This window comes from Mastigoproctus giganteus, chromosome 9 (genome assembly GCF_048544385.1).
Source record: "Mastigoproctus giganteus isolate SK-2022 chromosome 9, ASM4854438v1, whole genome shotgun sequence".
Classification (NCBI taxonomy): Eukaryota; Metazoa; Arthropoda; class Arachnida; order Uropygi; family Thelyphonidae; genus Mastigoproctus; species Mastigoproctus giganteus.
In genome coordinates this window covers 194,713,111-194,735,536 of record NC_143583.1, presented here as the reverse complement: position 1 = coordinate 194,735,536, position 22,426 = coordinate 194,713,111, and the positions used below count along the sequence as shown (strand labels likewise).

Genomic DNA, 22,426 nt, shown 5'->3' with positions numbered 1-22,426 from the left:
CTGTTAATTGCGTGTGTTCTATGGTCGATTTGTTTGTTTTTCTGGACGAAAAACCCCAGTTTATGGGGGGGGGGAAATCTTGCTATCTATGCCTGAGACCGACTAACTCACGGGGAGTGAAAAAAAAATGCCCATTAAAGTTCCTTGCGTCATCAACGGGATTCGAACCGCGCCTTTTCCACCCGGTGTGGGGAGAACGGTGACGATACCACTGTACTACCGCGCAGACTTCTACTTGATAAGAACGACATGGCGGATTCGGCCTTGATCATGAGATCTAAGGCAGACCTGTTTTGGCGAAAGCCATGTTGATTATTACTCATTAGATTTTGGTCTTCAGTTATCCAAACGAGTCGTTTATGGATCATTTTCTCAAGGATTTTACCGAGGCAACTGGAAAGGGAAATTGGCCGGTAACTAAAATGACTGGAGGGATTTTTGCCGAGTTTCAAAAAGGCCAAAACTGTGGCATGGTGCCAAGATGTAGGATAGATGTTTTCCAGAAATATTCGATTATAAAATAACAGCAGCAGTTGCAATTGTTTGTCATCAAGGTGCTGTAACAAGATGTAATATATTCCATCGGGCCCTGCTTCACTGTGACGTGCTGTTCTAACGGTTTGTAGAAGTTCCAATTACTGAAAAAGCCGGTTATATGGTAAGATTAGAGAGGTGCGAAAGTTTATGGGTCGCTGTTCAGTGATGTTCTTGATTTTCTAGAATTTCGGGGAACAGTTTGATGCCGCTGAGACTTGAGCAAAGGTTTTGCCCATGGCATTTGCTATAGTCAGAGGAGCAGAGAGCTCTTGCCCGTTCCAGGAAAGGATTGTAGAAGGGATGGTCGGAAACTTTCCAGAGAGCTGTCTAATTTTCTTCCCTATTAATTTGCAGTCAGTGTTTCTATTTACAGTGGACACAAACCGAGTCCAGGAATCCTTCTTGGCTTGTTTTTGAATGAGACGCGCTCTTGCCTTGAGTTTCTTATAGTTAATGAGATTAACTGTTGTTGGTGATCGTCGAAATAAATTCCACGCTTTATTTTTTTCCCTCTTTGCTTTCGTGCATTCTTCATTCCACCAGTAGTTAAAATGGCGCCGAGCCGTAGGATTCGTTACTGGAACAGAGTTTTTAGCTGCTGATAACAAGTGGGATGTGATATATTCTATTACTTCATCAATGGGCTGTAATCGTATAATTTCCTCATCCAGGGTGATAGCTGCCTGAAATTTTACCCAGTTGGCACGAGAGAATTTCCATTTCTGGCAGGGGTCAGTTAAAGGTGGTTGTGCAGTGAGCATATTACAAATAATTGGGAAATGATCGCTGCCCATGGGATCATTCATAACAGACCGTTCCATGACTGAAAACAATACCGGGGAGCATATTGAGAGGTCAATTGCAGAAGTTTGTCCAGTTGGCAATTATATGTGCATAGGTTCACCTGTATTAAGAATGGTAAGATTTTGCCTATCCAGAAAGGTTTCAATCAGTCAGCCATGTGTATCTAATTTAGAAGATCCCCATAAAGGGGATCTTCTAAGACCATTTGCTTCGCTGGGATTTGCGAATTGATCAAGATGGCCACACCACCACGGGCAACGGGCAGCGTTTGATGTATTGAGATCTTTTCGATATATAGAGTAGTTCTTTATGGAGACCATTGAAATCTCCCTACACACAGGGGAAGGTAACTGCAGTAGAAGGTTTTCCAGATCTTGGTAAGAGAAGGTATGATTTGGTGGACGATAGATTGAGACTAGTGTTATCGCAATCTGAGTAATGGAACGTATTACAGAAATTGAAGCAACAGCTTCAATTTCTGTTTGAAGAACAATTTGCTTCACTGGGATCTGCGAGTTGATCAAGATGGTCACACCACCACGGGCAACGGGCAGCGTTTGATGTATTGCGATATTTTCGATATATAGAGTAGTTCTTTATGGAGGTGGAAATTTGGGAAGTTAAATAGGTTTATTGCAAGCAGAAACCCACTGGAGGGTAGCAATGAATAAGGTCATGGATATCGTCGATATTGCTGCGAAGCCCTCTACAATTCCACTGTAAAATATAAGGCATTATTTGAGATGAGTACAAGGGGCTGTATCTGACTGCTTTTTCAGTATGGTAGTTTTATGTCGGTCAGAATTCGGTTTGTCTTTTTTTGGAAATATAGGCCGACCAGTGTCCATTTCTTCCTCCACATATATTTCTAAAATCGGGTCTTCCTGGTTGGATGAGTAATTAGTATTCATGGAGGTGTCTTGGATTTTTTTTTTTTTTTTTTGAGTTGGAGCTTTTACTGTGGGATGCAGTAGCAATCACTGGTGGGGAAGGAGATGTCACTGGTATTGTAAGAGGAGTGTTATATGCCTGTTCTGAGTGCTCAGGGATATTGGACTGTTGCTACGAGGGGACAGCTCGAGCCCAGTCAGAGATTGATATGTTTGAGGGGACGGTAACGTCAGTTTGGTGGACACTGTTTGTGTAATACTGGCATAGGTACGTTTGGGCATAGTATGAGCAATTATTTTCCTGGCTTCTTGATAGCTTACCTTGTTCTAAACCTTATATTTAACAATATTTTTCTCAATTTTCCATCTGTCACACGTTTTGGAATAGGCAGGATGGTTGCCTTTGCAGTTGGGACAAGTTTTTTCTGTCGCCAAACATCCACCCCCTGATCTAGAATATTGTTACATGTGGAAGAAATGTCGGGATGTTTCTGGACGTTTCTAGAACTTTCGCGGAGTTCTCTAGAAACATTGTGAGCCTTCTATAAACTTCTCCACTGGTATATATACGAGTGGGTTCCGCACCAAGCAAGCATTTTCGTATTTCAAAAAGCGTTTCAGAGAGCGAGTTATCAATAAAGTGAACAACTGTTTAGTGCATTCGTGTAAATCGTGAACTGTATTTAAATTAGAAATAAAAATTACAATTTCTTAATTGTGTTCTTATGTGCGCATATCTCAACCATACATGAAATATGCCTCTTTCTTGCCGAAATAAGCCTGATGCCTTTTGATAGATTTGCGGAGAAGTATTAAAATTGCAGCTGAAGCCACTGTCGCAACTTGTAAGAAAAGCCTATGAACTCAATTTTGGATGTAAGGTCGGATATCAAGATAAAATATGGGCTCCAAAGATCTCCTGTAGCTAATGTTCAAGGACACTAACAGGATTAGAGGTAGTATAAATCTAATCTTTTTGCTGTTCCGGTCTCGAGGTTCTACCGGAATGATAATTACTCTTGCATGACCAATATTTTTTGTGTGGGGGGGGGGGGGCGCTGAAATCTAAGCATGAAGTAGACTATCACATTAGGGTCACTCGGAAAGTTATTTCATATACCCACAAATGTATTGTGCCTGTAAATTGCGTGTGTTTTATGGTCGAGTTGCTTGTTTTGCTGGACGAAGAACCCGAGTTGCCGGGGGGAAAAACCTACGCCTGACTGAGTGGTCGAATTAGTCGGTCTCAGGCGTAGATAGCAAGTAAAGTGAAAAAAGAGTGAAAATGTGAAAAATAAGTGAAAAAAGCCCATAAAAGTTCCTCCCATCATTGATGGAATTCGAGCCCTGGCTTTTTCCACCCGATGTGGAGAGGACGGTGACGATACCACTGTGCAACCGCGCAGACAAGCATGAAGTAGACAATAAGTTAGTTGTCGTGGACTTGCCTTTAATTTCATAGTGAATTTGATTACTTTCGAGTGGAAATACTCGCGCCTAACCACCGTAGCCGAGTGGTCTGGTGCGAGGATGCATAAGTACACGTGCTTTGAGTGAACGGGGTTCAAGCTGATGACTGCTAAGTACGGTGGCGTTTCTTGTATTCTGTCTATATTGTGAACTCTGACTGTGTTGTTGTCCCATGTCCAATAATAAACAGTAAATTTATTATTTTAATTTAATAGGGGCGGATACACTTTTCAAGATGTTTTAGGACAGATTATGAGATTGAGATGGGGCTAATGTCTTGCTTGCTTTGAATATTTTTGCATTTAGGTAATGGGAAAAGTTCGTAGTGTGGTGCAGTCATTGAAGGGAAGAAAGGGTATTAGTAATAGCTTGATTGAGAAATAATACAAGGTCAACAAAAATGTTATATTAGGGTTACCCGGGAACCACCCATGTGTATGACGTATATATATGTATGTGTCCTTTGGATGGTTTGCCTGTTATACAAGATCAAAAAACCAGACTTTCTATAAGAGAAAATCTTGCTGTTTTCACCTGAGACCGACTAACTCGATCGCAGTGAAAAATGTCTACAAAATTTCCTAGCCTAATTGAGGAGATTCAACCCTGAACTTTTCCATCCGGTGTGGGAAGGACGGTGATTTCGAAACTATGCCACCTAAAAGTATATATACCAGTTGGTAAAATATAAAAACACTTGAATTGTACTATGCCACCTAAAAGGATATATACCAGTTGGTAAAATATGAAAACACTTGAATTGTATTATGAAGAGAGGAAAATTATCCAAGCCAGCAGTTCCTTTTGAAGGAAGATTAAAAGTCTTCCTTCAAAAGGCAGCTTTTCATTGCAGCTTTAATGATGCCTTCGAGATATAGATGGACTTTTGAATTTTTTTCTTTTAAGGTTGTAAAATTGATTACTTTGCAGAGAAAAGTTTCCTAATCGTCCATGGAGTTTGATTTTTTTTTAAAATTCCTGAAGTGCTTTCGTTTTAATTTAAAAAGTTAATTAAGTTGTGATGCCCACCATGCATTTGAGATCGTAGAGGAGTAAAGAAAGTTTTGACTTTACAATTTTTGAAATAGAATTCTCCAGGTTGAAAAGAAAACGTGTCCGATGTGCGTTGGACAAGCGAGAAGGCTTTCCCAAGAATAAAGATTAAGATCAGAACGAATGTTTTAGACCAGGCATGTCAAACACGCGGCCCTCCAATAAAAAGGCTGCGGCCCGAGATTTAGAGATTTCTTGAAAATCTTTTTTTTTTTTAATTAAAAGAAATGGAAAAAATACTAATCAAGTTTATTTTCACATAATATATTTCGAATTTTACATTTAAGCAATTTTCAATTCAGCGCTCGAAAAAGAGAAAAAAGATAGACCATAATGTTTCATTTTTAAGCCTCCGCCTGCAGCTTCGAGTACTAAAGACCGCAAAGTGTTTGCTCAGTTGTATACTGTATTCGTGAATTATATTTTTAACTGTGTGCAATTAATTTTGTGTTTTATTTGTATTAAATTAAAAATACGCATAAAAATAAACATATGTCAACCCCTAATACCAGTATGAGTAAGAAAAGAACAATCAAAGAAGAACGCCGTAACTTCCAAGAGAAATGGGAACTAGACTTACTGTATCCAGAAAAAGAGCAAAATAGTATGCTTAATATGTAGTAAATCTATTTCAGTCTGCAAAGATTACAATATCGGGAGACATTATGATACACATCATAAAGAAATCTATGATAAATACGTTGAGAAACATCGTAAAAGTAAGTTGTTAGAATTGAAATCAATTCTTAAAAAACAGCAAAACTTGTTTACCAAACCGTCTGCGGAAAATACAGCAGCTGTAAAAGCTAGTTACTTGTTATCACATTTAATTGCAAGCAAATCAAAACCTTTTACAGAAGGAGATTTTATTAGTGAGTGTTTAATTAAGTAGGAACACAGTAGCTAATAGGATCGACGAAATAGCTGAGAATTTAAGAAATCAGCTCAATTCAATGATATTTTGAAGCTTTTGCAATAGAATAAGCACATTTGAAGCTTATTCTCGAAATTATCGAAAGTACAGGCATTCGAGATATTGCTCAACTGGCCATTTTTATTTGTGGATGTGATGTGAGCTTGAAAGTAAGTGAAGAGCTTTTAGAAATTATTCCTATGCATGATACAACCACTGGAGCTGATATTTTTGGTGTACTCGTGGAAATTCTGAATAAATATAAATTACCATTGAGCAAGTTGGTTTGTCTTGCAACTGATGGCACACCTGCCATGCCGGGTATTACTAAGGGTATCGTTGCAAAACTAAAAGGAACATGCAAACAACATGATAATAATCATTTCGAACATTTTCATTGCATTATTCATCAGCAAGTATTATGTTCCAAGGTTTTAAATATCTGACATGTGCTAAAAACAGTCTCCAAAATTATAAATTTTATTCGATGTTGTTTGTTGTTGAGTTTAACAACACATAGGCTACTAGGGTCCAATTGTCTTTCTATTGGTGAATATGAAAAATTTTATTCGAGCACGTGGACTTAATCATCGACAATTTGTTTAATTTCTGGAAGACATAGAAGGTGAACACACTGATCTACCCTATTATACAGAAGTTCGATGGATTTCGAGTCAGTCTTAAAACGATTCTTCGAGCTGCTGGATGAAATCGTAATGTTCTTGGAAACGAAGAATTGTGAATGTACTGAATTAAAAGATGTACAATGGATAAAGGATCTGGCCTTCTCAGTTGACATTACAAGTCATCTTAACCAACTTAATCTTAAACTTCAAGGAAAACATCACATTGTTACAATGTAATTTGATAATATTAATGTTTTTAAAGAAAAATTATTATTTTGGCGCAGACAAATAGAAAAAGAAAACTTATCTCATTTTAAAAGTTGCCAATCTCTGTTGTTAAAACCACGTGACTTAAATTTTACAGAATAAACACACCAAATTAAGTTGTTAGAAATGGAGTTCGATGGAAAATTTTCTGATTTCAAAAACTGTGAATTACAGTTTCGTCTTTTTACTTCGCCTATGTCTATTGGTATTATGAATCAACAGGGCTTACCTTTATTTTTGATATAGGAAGCTTCTTTTCCAACTCTCCTTGTCCAATTCGCTAATAATTCATGGGGAAGGCGATATCAATTTTGCAAGACATTGTCATAAAGTTAGATTTTGGAGGTCTAAACTGGCTAATAATTAAGGATCGATTTTTTCTTTTTGGTGCTGTGGCAGGAATTTTGAGTTAAATTTAGGGGTCTAATAATTGGATATGGGGTGGGGGGGTTATTCTTTACATTCCTTAAGTCGGACTAGAACTTTTCGGGGTGTCATGTTCACAGGAAGAGAGCTACTCACAATTAATCCGAAACTTTTGTCTTATGTTGTAGTGTTTGTTCTTCATGCATGCGTATAAGTGACCAATCGTCGGACAATAGGAATGTTCTACGGATATTGATTGAAGTTGCATGTAGTTTCATCTCTAAAGTTTCTGCAATAAGTAGTTTGTAGTAGTTGTGTTGAATATTTATAATTTTAGTTTCATTAAAGCCGAATGTATGTCGTTCATTTATGGCGTGGAACGAAAGTTCCGATGCATTTGAACGATCCGCCCGCACTGAAACTTCGTGTTGTTTTGCTCGAAGCTGTACCACTCCCATGGTGGATCCTACGTAGACAGCGTCACAATTTTTGCATGGTATACTGTATTGCAAAAATTGTGACGCTGTCTACGTAGCAAAACAACACGAAGCTTCAGTGCGGGCGGGTCGTTCAAATGCATTGGAACTTTCGTTCCACGCCATAAATGAACGACATACATTCGGCTTTAATGAAACTAAAATTATAAATATTCAACACAACTACTACAAACTACTTATTGCAGAAACCTACGGCGCCTCCGTAGCCAGGTGGGAAGGAGCAGCAGTGCGTAGCACACGCTTCTTGATTAGACCGGGGTTCGAGCCCGTCACCACCAAATACGGAGGATGCGGAAAGGTCAGGGAATGACCACCGCATATTCCCGGAGCAATATGGCCTTAGTTGCTAATGCTCCTAAAAACCAAAAAAATAACAAAATAAATAGCAGAAACCTTAGAGATGAAACTACATGCAACTTCAATCAATATCCGTAGAACATTCCTATTGTCCGACGATTGGTCACTTATACGCATGCATGAAGAACAAACACTACAACATAAGACAAAAGTTTCGGATTAATTGTGAGTAGCTCTCTTCCTGTGAACATGACACCCTGAAAAGTTCTAGTCCGACTTAAGGAATGTAGAGAATAACCCCCCCCCACCCCATATCCAATTATTAGACCCCTAAATTTAACTCAAAATTCCTGCCACAGCACCAAAAAGAAAAAATCGATCCTTAATTATTAGCCAGTTTAGACCTCCAAAATCTAACTTTATGACAATGTCTTGCAAAATTGATATCGCCTTCCCCATGAATTATTAGCGAATTGGAAAAGAAGCTTCCTATATCAAAAATAAAGGTAAGCCCTGTTGATTAATAATATAATAGAATATAGGAAATATCGAGCACTTAATAGCCCTCTAGTATCAAGTCTATTGGTATTGAAATTATTGATAAGAGTTTCAAATGGAATTAATTGAAATCCAATGTGATTCTTTGCTAAAGCAAAAATATACGGAAGTTGGAATTCAGGACTTTTACACTTATTTACTCGCAGATCGATTTCCAAAAATGTGATCTTTCGCTACGAATATACTGACTATGTTCTGAAGCACATATTAATGCGAACTACTGTTTTCTTCGATGAAAAATAACAAAACTCCAGAAAGGTCGAGATTAACCGAACACCATCTATCATCAATCTTAAAGATTACATCAGCTCAAGACATTCAACCAAATTTTGATGATCTGCTTTGTGGAAAGCGATGCCAAGTGTCCTCTAAAAAAATGATATACTGTATTGTCCAAACGATGGAGAGTCAATTGTATGTCTTCAGTGTTTTATACGAGTCATCACCCATCAACTTTTTTCCCAGTGAATTTTTTGTCCAATTCCATCTAGTCTTATTCCGTAGCCGAATAATCAGGAGCAAGAATGCAGTTGCACGCTCTTTGAGTGTACTTTAGTTCAAGCCTGCGTGACTACTAAAATGCGATTAACAATGGTATTTCATGATTCATTATAAACTCTTCTGACCTGGTGGTCGTTCTGAGTATAAACAAAGACATAAAGTGTAACTATAAACATACTACAAAACCCCACTTTTTGTAGAAATTCCACCGAATAGGTTTCCCCCACCGCTCAAAACGGAAGCCTAAAATACTGGTAAGTGATTTAATACATTTTATTGTTTATAAGGCTCTTTTTAGATTTTTGTGGGCCCAACCCTCAAATTACCTTTCTTTGCATAGAAAGTTAGTATTCTGCAAAATCTATTTTCCCATATTTTAGAGTTTAACATGGTATTTACATACAGGGTGATTCAGGAGGGATGGTAAATATTTTGGGAGGTTATAGTATCGATTATTCTGAGTAAAAAGGTTCATATAAACATGTGTCCAATTCTCAATGGATATGGAGATACAGTTATTTGAGACTGGCGCGCACAGCTCCAAGAAGCAGTTATAACCTGACGCTGCTTGGTGTTAGAAGTGTTGTTAAGAATGCTGCACATCTTCACACTAGTTGAATATGCCGATATGGTGTTTGTCTACGGTTTTTGTGGTGGAAGTGCTACTGCTGCTTGTAGAGAATACCGTCGACGGTTTCGTAACCGCAGAATACCTTATTCAAGAGCATTTACATCAAACTGCGTGAGACTGGTACAGTTCCCAGCGCTCATATTTCTTCTGAACGTGCAAATAAACAAAATGTGGATGAAATAGAACACATTCTTCTGTCGGTAGAACGTAGTCCTACTATTAGCACACGAAGAATTTCTACGCGTATCGGTGTTCCGCACACAAGAGTATGGCGAGCATTACGTGAGCACGGCTTGTATCCATTTCACATGCAGCGAGTGCAACACCTTCCAACCAGGAGACGACGCCCAACGATTGGAATTTTGTCGGTGGTTAAATGCTAATCGCCGATTAATTCCATTAATACTTTTCAGCGATGAAGCTACTTTCACCCTGACTGTATCAACAACATCCGTAACTCTCATAGGTGGCCAGAAGAAAATCCACATGCCACTATAAAAAAATTTCCAACATCCCTTCTCTGTAAACATGTGGTGCGGTATCATCGACAATCAGTTGATTGGGCTTGTTCTGTTTAAAAATCGTCTTACAGAGCCCATTTACCTAGAATTTTGCAAAACGAACTTCCACTACTATTGGAGGATGTTCCCTTCACTACAAGGATCGGTATACATGCAGTTTCAGCATGATGGAACTCCTGCCCATTATACCCGTCTGGCAGTGGCATAGCTAAGTTTTTTTGGGCCTTAGGCAAGAAATCATTTTGGGCCCCTTATTTTTATTAAAATAAATTTTAATTAGGTATAATATAAAAAAGGTTGAATCATTTTAATAACATAAATATTTATTTTATTTACGATTTCTTTATAATTTTACAAACATGAAAATTAATATTCCAATATACTACTTGTTAAATACAAGTTGACAAACATAAAAAATTATACTATAACTAATAAATTTGAGAAAAAAGATTAAAATGTTACTTTTAGCGCTTTTACATTTGCGAAATCATTAATAAAATCTATTTTACTGACATATTTATAGCCAACATTGCACAGTCTACTTTAATCAGTAGCATTTATTTTATAATCTTTTATTATTCGTAATTCACTAAATGATCTTCTTTCGGCAGAGGCAACTGACAGGGTAAAAAATAACATAAATTAAAAATTTCTGAAGAGTCAAAAAATTGTCTGATAGACATGGCTGCTGATAAATCTTGTACAATAAATGTGATTAAATTACAATATTGAATTGGCAACTGGGGAGAGAGAATACAGACGAATACTTTTTTTTATTATATTTTCACACTCACTTAATATATCAGCATTTGACATTTTTTTCGGTTCTAATATTGCAAAAATAATTTTTTACTAACTTCATACTTTTGAAACGATTTTTAATTTGTATTATAATTTTGTCTAAAACAGTAAAACACACTGATTTAAAAAAAACTAATCTCTATTATCAAACAAAAAATCTGAAGCTAATTCATCGGACTGTCTTTTAGTTCTATGTTGTCGTTTGTCTTCAAATTTGGGATCTACCCCAAACTCCTTGGCTATTTGCTCAGATTTGTATTTAATTTGTTCGTATGAATTTTGAATGTTTTTTTATTTACTGACTCGTTCCAATACAGAAGTACATTCATCGAGGTCTATATCATGCTTCTGTCGAGTTTTTGAAGCATAATTATTTTCGCACATCACGTTATTCAAAAATATACAAATGAAAATAAAATCAAATGTCATCATTTGCTTCATTATTCTACGCGTTTCGTCTCGGTCTGCTTTGTTAGTTGATTTAAGATTAATTTCTTTCAAAGCTTTTATAATAACCCAAGGGAAACGTACCAACTGTGTGGTACGTTTCCCTTGGGTTAGGGAAGTGGAAAAGACCTGGGGGTAATTGTGCAATCAAATATAAAGTTTGCTGAGCAGAGCAGAGCAGACGGGCTGCCAGGGCAGGTCATGGAGTCTTGTCAATGATATATAGAAATTTTGCTAGCAGAGACAGAGAGGTGATTATCCCGTTATACAAGGAAATGGTCAGGCCACACCTAGAATACTATGTGGAGGCCTCATTTCGGGAAGGATGAAGAGTTGCTAGAACGAGTACAAAGAAGGGCAACAAGATTGGTGAGGGGAATAAAGGGGTGCTCTTACCAAGAAAGGCTTAAGTTATGCAAATTGCAGCGCCTGGAGAGTAGGCACCTGCGAGGTGAGCTGATTGAGGTGTATAAGACCTTAAATGGGTTGAGCAAGCTGAATGCTGATAGGATTCTTCCTCTTGCTCAGATTAAAAACCAGAGGGGAGGCATAGATTCAAATTGAGGAAAGACGGTTGTAGAATAGATGTGCAGAAATTTGCCTTTAACCAGCGAGTGGTTGATTGGTGGAACAGACTTCCATCTTTTGTTGTGGAAGTTGATAGCCTAAATAAATTTAAGGCTGAGCTGGACAGGCATTTGGAACGAATGGAGTGGTGAAATGGGAAGTTTTTTTTTTTTTTTTTTTTGGCTGGTGTTGCATAAACTTGCTTCGTATGCCTCTACTAATGCTAATATCCGCAAAACGAACTTTCACAGCTGTTATAGAATGTAATCTACCAGACCATGGAGTAGGGTTGAGTTTTTTTTTTAATGTAACTTCAGATTCCCCAGTAAATTTAGAAAGATCTTTTTGTACTATTTCCAAAAAAATTATACAAAATTTGAAGAATGTCGAAAATTATGAAACGTGATTACAACTATTTACGCTATCATTAATAACTAAATTTAAATTGTGACTTGCACAATGAATGTACTCTGCATTTGATTGGATCCGTTTAATGCGTGACTACACACCCCACTCGTGGCATTAGCCCCATCATATCCCTGACCATAACATTTTTCAATGGGAATATTTAGTTTGTGTAATATTTTCATTATATTATCCGTCATCATTTTTGCCAAATGATCATTCATGTTATAGAATCCTAAAAACGTTTCACAAATTTCAAAATCTTTGGATTTTTCATTTTCGTCGCGAATTATGTGAACATGTCGTACAATAACACTTAACTGATATATTTTTGTGAGATCTTGAGTAGTATCCAAAATTAGTGAATAGAATGGTGCTGAATTAATTTTGAGTGTAACACTTTTCTTTTGTTAATTTGGTTTCTTTTATTAATTTAGTACCTAAACATTCTATTAACTCATTTTGAATAGTGGGGCTTAAATAAGTTACTGGACCAGGTGGCTTATTAATAATTTGTTTCATTATGTCATCATAGTATGAAAGTAAACGGACTTCCGATAAAAAAAATTTCCGTTGTAATCTTCTGAAAATCCTTTCCGATGACTGCGAAATGCTAAAGAATTTTTAGCCAACATAGATAGCGCTTTCCGAAATAACCGTTCTAGTACCATTTTCCAAAATGACGATCTGTTTCTTACTTGTTCCTCAAGATCTTTATCAATTGTTGCGTTCTTTACCACATTTCATGTATAGCACATGCCTCGATACGATGTTGAGAAACACTGAGTTTTTATCCGAAAAGATAAATTTTTCCAATCTCGTAGTCCGGAGTAGCACAGCCACAAACGACGAATTGGACATACGTTGAAGTAGAATAGTAGTACGTGTCACTAAAACTTCTATTTTGTTGTTCAGGATCCCTTGGATCCTGAACAACAAAAAGAAACAATGTTTCTTTTTGTTTCATCGGAAATGTTGATGTCCACGTATTCTTCAAGATCACTTGAAGGAATAAACGGTGCAGTGCGTTCAACACTAAATTTCCGACGGAGGCATCTATGATTGTTGAATTGTTTTGTTGAATCTATGATTGTTGAATTGACGACCCTGCTTGATTTAAATGATCCGCAGATATATTTACACCAGCAGCATTCTTTTTCGCATTTTCCGATTCAATACTGGTCCTTTAGTTTACCTTCTGGGCATAATTCATTACTGTGTTTTGTAAAGAAATGATCTAATTTAGGTAATTTATTGACAGCTTGTTCTTTTTCGGGCTCCACTCTTTCCCTTTTTATCAATTTAATTTTAAATACAAATACAGTAATAAACAAATACATTTTTGTATGTGAATTGCTGTTTTGGTAATGACTTGAACAAACTTGAATGGAAATTAATCAACTAGCAACTTTTGACCACCGTATATGGCTGTGGGGGCCTATCCCCCCTGTCAAGTTGGGGAATCTCGAACACCATACGAGCATACACACATAGTACCGAATGGGTGTCTGATCACTATACAAAGTTGCATTTGTAAAAGCAAAATAAAGACTGCCGCCTGGGTTTGTTATGTTTTGGCGATAAGATATAAGAATTCCTTCCTTATTCTAGATGTATAACATTGTTGAGGAGCTCAGTGAGAAAAATATTTTCATTACATATTGCGTCTGTCTATAGGCCCTAGCATAGTAGGGGCGGCCCCTACTTGCATTTGTTTATGGGTCCTGGTGAAGTAGGGCCCCTAGGCTTTGCCTACTTTTGCTATACGGTAGCTACGCTCCTGCCGTCTGGTGATACAATATAACTAAATCGAACTTTCCCTGAACGATGGATTGGCCGCGGTGGTCCCGTTCATTGGCCACCAAGGTCTCCAAGACCTCACAATATGCTCGCTCGCATTTTGGACACGGCTGCCCTCATAAAGGAACGCCCAGACGACCTCAGAAGAACAACACGTCATATTACCACAAGAGTTGCAAAGTGCATTGAGGTTGGCGGTGGGATTTTCGAACATCTATTGTGAACTGTAAAAAATTTGTCAATTATTTGTGTTTTGTATCATTCAAAAAAGTCAATAAATGCAAACAATAAGTTTGCATTTATTACCTCTCATATCGTTCTTTAATACCTCTCATAAGGGCTTTGTGGGCGCCAGTTTCAAACAGCTGTATCTCTGTATCCATTGAGAATTGGACACATGTTTATATGAAACTTTTTACTTAGAATAATACTATAACCTCCCAAAATATTTACTATTCCTCCTGAATCACCCTGTATACCTTATTTTATTTGTTGTTTGGGCTCTCCTCCTTGGTCACGGGACACTGTGCGCCGCATCCAAGCATCCGCACCCTTCTTACACCGGCTTCTCAGGACTTCAAAGTGTTCCAACGCAAAACTGACACTCGTACATAATGAGGTTCTAAAAATTGCTGAGTACAAAAGTACTTGATTTTAAAAGTACCCGATTTTGGATTGTTGTCTAAATATTCCCCTGCAAGATTTAGTTCCTGAATTTTTTTAGCACCAAGTCTACAAGTGTTTTCAGCTTTTCAATGGACCATAGTTCAAGGGGAAGGGGTCTGGTTTAATTTCGCCACCGTGAATAGTTCCGCCACCAATAAACAAAGTTGTGACGTCACTTTGACACCACTTCACCTGTGTACCGTCCGTCTAGAATCTGTTCATTATTAAAGTAAAGTTAACTTAAATTCACGAAAAGTAACTAGGTTAATTTCAGTTGTGTGTGTTGTTATTTGGTTTTTAGGAGCATTAGCAACTAAGGCCATATTGCTCCGGGAATATGCGGTGGTCATTCCCTGACCAGTTGTGTGTGTGCGTGTTCATTTTATTTGTTAATCTTATGCCACCAAGTGAAGTATATAATTTATTTAAAATGAGGAATGACATCAAAGTAAAGGGTTCATGTTACGTGGATTCAAAACTCATATACTGTATATTTTTAAAAATACTTTTTATAAGGGGTCTGTATTTTTTTTTTTTTTTTTTTTTTTTGGCTGATGCTCTATAAGCTTGCTTTCTTGCGTCATGTGCCCTGTTAATGCTAATAACTTTCAACAATGTCATTAACAAAACCGAATCTAAATGAAAAATTGATTTATAAGGTCGTTATTGGAGAATTAGTTGGTGTTAGAGTCAGTTGACGTTTTCATGACGTTTCTAAAGTTCCTAAGATATTAAAAATAATAAATAATAATAAAAAAAATAAATTTTCTGTTTATACTCCGGCACGACAACCAAGTCAGTAGAGTTTACAATAAATCGTCAATACAAATATTTATCGTATTTAGTGGTCACGGGCTTGAACCCCGGTCCACTCAAGGAACGCGTGCTATGCACTCTCGCTCCTGACCACTGGGCTACGTCAGGCCTATTGAAAATAACTTGGTTAGCTCTCGTGGAATAGCAAAGTTCTTTTAAGACTTTTGTTGAGATTAAAGAATTTTTTTCAAGCAGTAATTGCTATTAACTTAACTTTAGTTTAGTTATGATTATATTCTACACTACACAGGTGAAGGAAGCGACCTAATACAACGTTGTTAATTAGCGGCGGAATTGATCCTGGCGACTGAACTGTTCACGGCAATGGAATTCAACTCCAACCTGTTCAAGCTTTCGTGATTGCTAAATACGGTTAACAATTCTGTTCATTGTTGAAATGATTAACTTCTATTCCTCTGACCCAGTGGTCGTGCTAGAGTAGAAAAAGAACAGAAACTTACTGCGTGTTTTTTTAATTTTTTTTATAGAATTATGAGTTTGAACTGCAAATTTTAACTTAAATTCAACTCGTTTACTGTTTATATGATTAAGTGAATTTGAATAAGTCTGAAAATTTATTAGGCAATAAGCTGAAAGCTATGTTACGTAGTGGTCATTCATGTATCCGTGAATTGAGAAAAATCAACAAAAAAAAAATTTAAAAAGAACTAACATGTTCTGTCCGAATAAGTGGTCTCCGCTGAAGTAAAAAACAAACAAACAAAAAAAAAAGCTCTATATATACAGTATATATAATTTTTTTTAAAATTGTTTCTCTTTAATTGTGGAAAGAATGAAACTCGATGAAGGTTATCTGAATTCATTTTTTCTTAAAGTGTCATTAGTTTGAAGAATAAACAAATGTGCGGTTCCACTTACCATTAACAGGACTTGGGTAATTTCGAATTTTTTCAATCACTTTTTTCATTTAGATATTTCATTTAGAGCGTTACGTTACAAAGGAACACGATATCACATGGTTGATCCTGCGTAATTTTTGGTTTTCTTGGTAGGTGCAGAATGTAGAAATGTCAAATAACCAATTGAAAACAAATAAACAAAAGTTTTTTGGCCAATTCGACCATTAAAGTAAATCTGCGTTCCGAGGATATTAACGTGGGGGAGAGGATTATTATTATTTTTTTTTGGTAGTTGTTTGGCGCATAGGCTTCTGTGGCCATAATGCACCTCCCAAGGTTTTTGCAGTACTTTGATCCAAGCCCGAGGCAGGAATCGAACCCGCGACCTTTGGGTTGCCAGGCAGGCACTTTACCCACCCGGCTAGCCCGGTCGGCAGGGGGAAAGGATATTGGCTCGACTGGACACTCCTGGCGGAGCCTTACTGAATTGTCCAAAAGGTTCGCATTCTCAAAAAGGTTTGAGAATCGCTGCTATAAATCAGCAATATACTTGCCCCTCCATCCGAGACCGATTAACCCAATCGGTCAAAATCTAAAGAGTTTGATAAATTCTTTAGAAGTTTTTGACACAATCACCGACGTGAGGGGATCATTTCTGTCTGACAAGAAATTTCATATTTAGACGACTGGCAAGTGAAATAGCTATTAGACTGGTACTGATGGCCTTAATCTTACAGTTATTACACCCAAGTGAATTTCATTTACAAGAAATACATCCCAGCAGGGGCGGCTCGTTGGTAGGCACTGCAGCACCCCCAGCTTTTTAAATCTAAATATACAGTCAACGGAGTTATATGAAATTTTATGAAGAACAATGCAACGCAATGAATATTTTTATTAACAGGTCCCGCATACAGCATACTCATCCTCTATTTCTAATAATTATTTCAATAATAAACGAATAAAAACACGAGATCGTGTTCAACTTTGAAGTTTAACCGTAGGTGAAACTGTGGGCTACGCATTCTACATTTAGGCCCCAATCAGTGCTTGGTTGGTAGGTTGCCAATTCGCATTTGTTAGAGGTGATAAAACGAGTCAAAGAAACTGCGGAGCGAGCAGTGCCGATTTGAACAGTGCACGAAACTTGAATGAAAAAGTTATTAAATCTATTTTCAACAAATAAAAACCAAAGAATGGATTTTACTTTTAAATAAAATTTCGAGATTACCCAAGAAGTCTGTTAATGGTAAATGTCCAGTTAATCTTTTGTAGTATTTTTAACTTTCTTCTTATTATTATTACCATCTATATCTAGATGTCTTATAACCAGGGCAATTCAATGTAACTTTAAGAAGCAGCACCCCTATACAGAGTCACGAGCCGCCACTGCATCCCAGTTATATATATATATATAAAAAAAAAAAAACCCATATAGCAGAGTTACATTAAAAATATTCATTATGTAATAATAATGGATGTAAGCTTGGCATATTGTTACACGAATAAACAAATGTGCGGTTCCTTACCAATAAGGCGCCTCCGTAGCCAGGTGGGAAGGAGCAGCAGTGCGTAGCACACGCTTCTTGATTAGACCGGGGTTCGAGCCCGTCACCACCAAATACGGAGGATGCGGAAAGGTCAGGGAATGACCACCGCATATCCCGGAGCAATATGGCCTTAGTTGCTAATGCTCCTAAAAACCAAATAACTAACCTTACCAATACGCTAAGAACTATTGTTACATAGTGGGCATTCTGACAAAATTAAAACGAGTTGAATTGTAATGTAATTTAAATCGGCGTTTTTGCCGCGCTCGCGCGTGTGTGTACTATAAGAAATAAATCACCACTATTTCAGTTAATCAATGCATTTATTAAACAGCAAGCTAGATGTTAGTGTTAACCCTATTGGACAATCTACACCATTTACCAGTTTGAACATTCGAATGAATGTTGTCTTTCCCTAGACTTTCTTAGAGACAAACAGACGATCACGTATAACACATAATGATACATTCATCTTTTTTATATGGTGGCACTGGACCATTGTTTATCTAAATGTCAAAAAAAGGACACTTAATATAAAAGCACTTTAAAACACTTCCTGCAACAAGTATGGCAAATCATGTAAACGGAGTTTTTTGGCATGACGAAAGGATGCCTCAGAGGAGAGGATTTCATCTTTCTTCATTATTTGTTTCGCTGCTCGGGAGAAAAGGAAGACCATTTGATAATATATATATATAAGTTTTAAAATTCCGCCTTGCGGATATCCATTTGGCCACTAAACGTATGAACAAGTTCAGTTGAGCATTCAGTGGTGACATCTCGTGGCCCTGTCCTCGAGACAATCCTTTACTGTTGCAACGAGTTCGTTATTTAACAAGATCGCGCGGAAATAACATTTGGCAACTAAAATATTGACAAACACAACTATTTTGGCATTTTTTTCATCGTGAGTATTGCAGCATGAATGGAAGAGTATTAAAAAAAAGATTTTCCAGCACCTTGTATCGAAGCTCACACTCAACACCTAACTAGTGACGTAAAAGTTCCAGTCACGCTGCTTCGGTCCGTACAGTGCTGCCACCTGTCGTCAATCTTAGCACCTATTAATCGACACATTGAGCATGCAAAAGTTGAGCACATAGCCGACCGCTGAAATAAACGAGATGGATGATATGGGAAAACTGATGGTACGAGTGAGGGGGGGGGATTGGCATCGGTGATATTCCTTGTTTTCCATGTCCTGATAATGACACAAGCTTATGACAGTTAAACTGGCCTGTATGTGATGAAGATAGTGATGGAGATGAACAGAACGCCAGATTTTTTTTTTATAAATAAACAGTTAAATACCAGTCGTAGCGGAGTCCTTGAGCAATAAGGGGGCCCATTCAAGGCTTGGCTATTTTTTTTTTTTTTTTATCTCTGCTGTCATCTGTGATCCTTTTCTTTCGTACGCAAGCATCCTTAAAAGCCACACACGGTTCTCTCTCCCACACGTATTCTCACGCACGCACACACTCACTCATACACACATACATACACACACACAAGCTTGCTGTACATGATTCTCTGCTGCTCCGTTGTTATAGCTTCCTCCGTCCCTCTCCCGAGAAGCTTTACCACCATCATTTTTTCTGGTCCTCTTTCTTGGGCTCAACCACTAGCGTGACATCACTGGCCGCTGATTGCTGGTAACTGGCCATTTGTTTGTCTAAAATTTTCAGAGATTCAGACACAAAGTTCTGTACAGCGGATAGAGCAGCAACGATAGCAGGGCTCCCAAAACCATGAGTGATGAGAGAAAAATGAGTCAGATGCCGCTGAATTGCTGGTTCTAGAAGAGTTTGCGGCCTGGTGTTACATAGTGGAGACCGGTCTTGGTTGAGAAGGTCGATGAACTCCTTCAGAACCTGCCTGATGGGGTTAGAGGGGAGGGGAGAAGAAAGAAAGAAAAACAAACATCAGTAAGAGGTAGAAGAAAAATGAAGTTATTTCTATTATATTATAACTAGAAATATGAAAGCTAAAACTCATAAGGTGTATAGTGAATTGCAATAAATTAACTTTTAAAACACTCTAGTCTAACTAGAACAGATTTATAAAAATAATAGCATTCATACATATATATATATAAATTTTTTTACTCAGAATAATACTATAACCTCCCAAAATATTTACTATTCCTCCTGAATCACCCTGTATACCTTATTTTATTTGTTATTTGGGCTCTCTCTCGGAATAATTAGAGGAAGTCTATGGCAATGCCAAGATACTCTCCTGCAAGCATACAGAAAGAAAGCGAATCCAACGGCTAGGACAGTTTCACGGATAACATCGAAATGTTTGTTATATGTTGGACATGCCGTCAAATAACAACGATACTTATTTGTGGTGCATTGGCTTGTAGTTGATCAAGCACTCTATACTCTTTAAACCCGATATAGACAATTTAGTCATGTATCATTGCATGTCCAAATAATTATCTATATGGCGATGTTTAAAGGATTATTCTCATTCTCTGTATAAAATTTCGATAATGCGAACAGAAGCACCTTTGCAAATAAAATTACTATTTGTATGCAAAATTTTAATAATCTACTAGTCTATAATCTAATTTTTAAATGTTTTATTTTTAGTCGCTATATTTGACCATCATATTTTTAGTCATCGTGTTTCGGCATTAAGGACAAAAATAATTTTGGTATGGAATTTAAATAGAATCTTTCCTAGTCTTATTAATAAATCTTTCTAGCTCAATTATTTCTTTAAAAAACTCATTACAAGCAACTTAAATAGTGTCTAGTCTTGTAACGACAGAATTCGGATATGATTTTTTTTTTTTTTTTAATTTAGTCATAACTAGACTACTTGTCGGCAACTCAATTTTAATTGTGAAGAAATCGCAAATACCGAAAATGGAGAAAATGTCCAGTTATAATAAGCATCACTGAAACCCTGAATGGCTGTCATTTACAATCCACTATTAATCAAACTGAAAAGACTTGCAGGAGTGTCTACTCGTTGTTTCCGAGATGTTTTCACACCCATCCCTCAGGCCAAAGGGGAGGTAGGGATTCACAAGCGTTGCCTATTTTAGCAGTTGCACCAGCAGATATTTTGCAGATTTATTGATGTATGAACGAGACATTAATTACTACTATGGTCAGCATACATTTGAGGGTGGGGCACAATAAAAGCCTAGAGCATTTTTTTTTTTTTTTTTACGTTAGGGGTGGGGTGAGAAACAAGATCCACCCATTCATATCAACTCCACCCTCAGCGTTACGTATCCGGTTATAAAAGTTTCGAACTGAGTACCAGGGTAAGCTTCGCCACAAAAATCTGTGTTTATTTTCCTTTGTGTATTGTCCTCTCCACACTGAAATTGATTAGCTAACATCCCCTTATCCTCGCATTTAGATGGCTTTGATACGTACAACATAGTCCACTGATTAGAGGCAATGAAGTTTCACAGAAGTTAACAATATTAAAACATAGCGGATCGCATATTCATGGCCCACCTCAACCAACGTGTTTTGCCAGGGGGATTCTTCAGCGTTCCGGGTCACGGTCAATGACGTGAGTTCGACATTGTAACACAGCTGAACAGACTCATTATAACACATGCTCCTAGACGCTACGGTAGAGGCGATCCTATAATGGCGTAAGGAAATGTAAATATGAATCTGAGAGCTGTAATTGCGGTAACATCATCTTATACATGAAATCTCTGCTCTTAGACAAGCCTTAAGGAACGCAGAATCACGTACAGTACTTCAATTAGGTATCATTGAATATCTGGATGAAATAGTCGTTGACTTACATGGGGAAGGTAACTTTGCTTATTTAACCGTACTTAAGCTTATGCCAGGATTTAAGCTTGTGCTTAAATTCTACTGAAGTGTATTTATAAATTGTGATTGTGCAAAATTCAGATGAGGATCACTGGAGTAGCTACAGATGGGTGAATTACATCTTCCCCCTTTCTCTTTTCTCTTCCCCACGCTAATAGATGAGCCCTCTTCAAGGAGCAGGAAAAATAATCTGGGCTATCTAAACCAAGGAAGATTGCGAAACTGATTAAAAACATTTACTTTATCAGAAAAACAGATTAGATTAAACTTTTCGTTTTTTTTTTTTGTTTTTTTTTTCCCTTTTTTGCCAGACAATCTATGAATCATTAGAACTTCCCCGAAGGAGCAAGCAAGTCCCCATTCACAAAGATGCATATCTACGGTGTTTATCTGAATATTAATGAGATCCTTCTGGCTCCGATGCGGCTCACCTGCCGCCTCTGCTCAGCGTTCCCTACCTGGGCGGGATTAAGTGAAACATCACGGGACATCACGAGGAGGCCCCGATACATGAAATGACTTCTAATTATTCCATGATACTTGGGCTATTAAATGTTACCTTCTTCACTTGGTTCTAATAGCCATTTCATTCTTTTGTCTCAGTATTTATGCCGATTGTACTATGGACGTAATGCCACGGAGAAGTTTTACCTATCAGAGTAGATAAATAAAAAAAATAAAACGACTAAAACGACTGCTGTAATTAAAAAATAAATGGTAAATGGTGATTCGTTTGAAGCACGTGATTAAGAATTCGGCGATCTTACA

At 37.3% G+C, this 22,426-nt stretch overlaps 1 protein-coding gene across 7 annotated transcripts in view; it reads right to left on the bottom strand.

The window, feature by feature from the left end:
• Positions 1–18,147: 18,147 nt before the first annotated feature.
• Positions 18,148–22,426, bottom strand: part of LOC150080996 (transcription factor AP-2-epsilon-like) — a 392,409-nt gene continuing 388,130 nt past the window's right edge. For all 7 annotated transcript variants that reach the window (XM_090382049.1, XM_090382043.1, XM_090382044.1 and 4 more), the window contains one exon: positions 18,148–19,718. In XM_090382049.1, the coding sequence (XP_090238175.1) occupies positions 19,430–19,718 (289 nt within the window). In that variant the 3' untranslated portion in view covers positions 18,148–19,429. The remainder of the gene's footprint in view (positions 19,719–22,426) is intronic.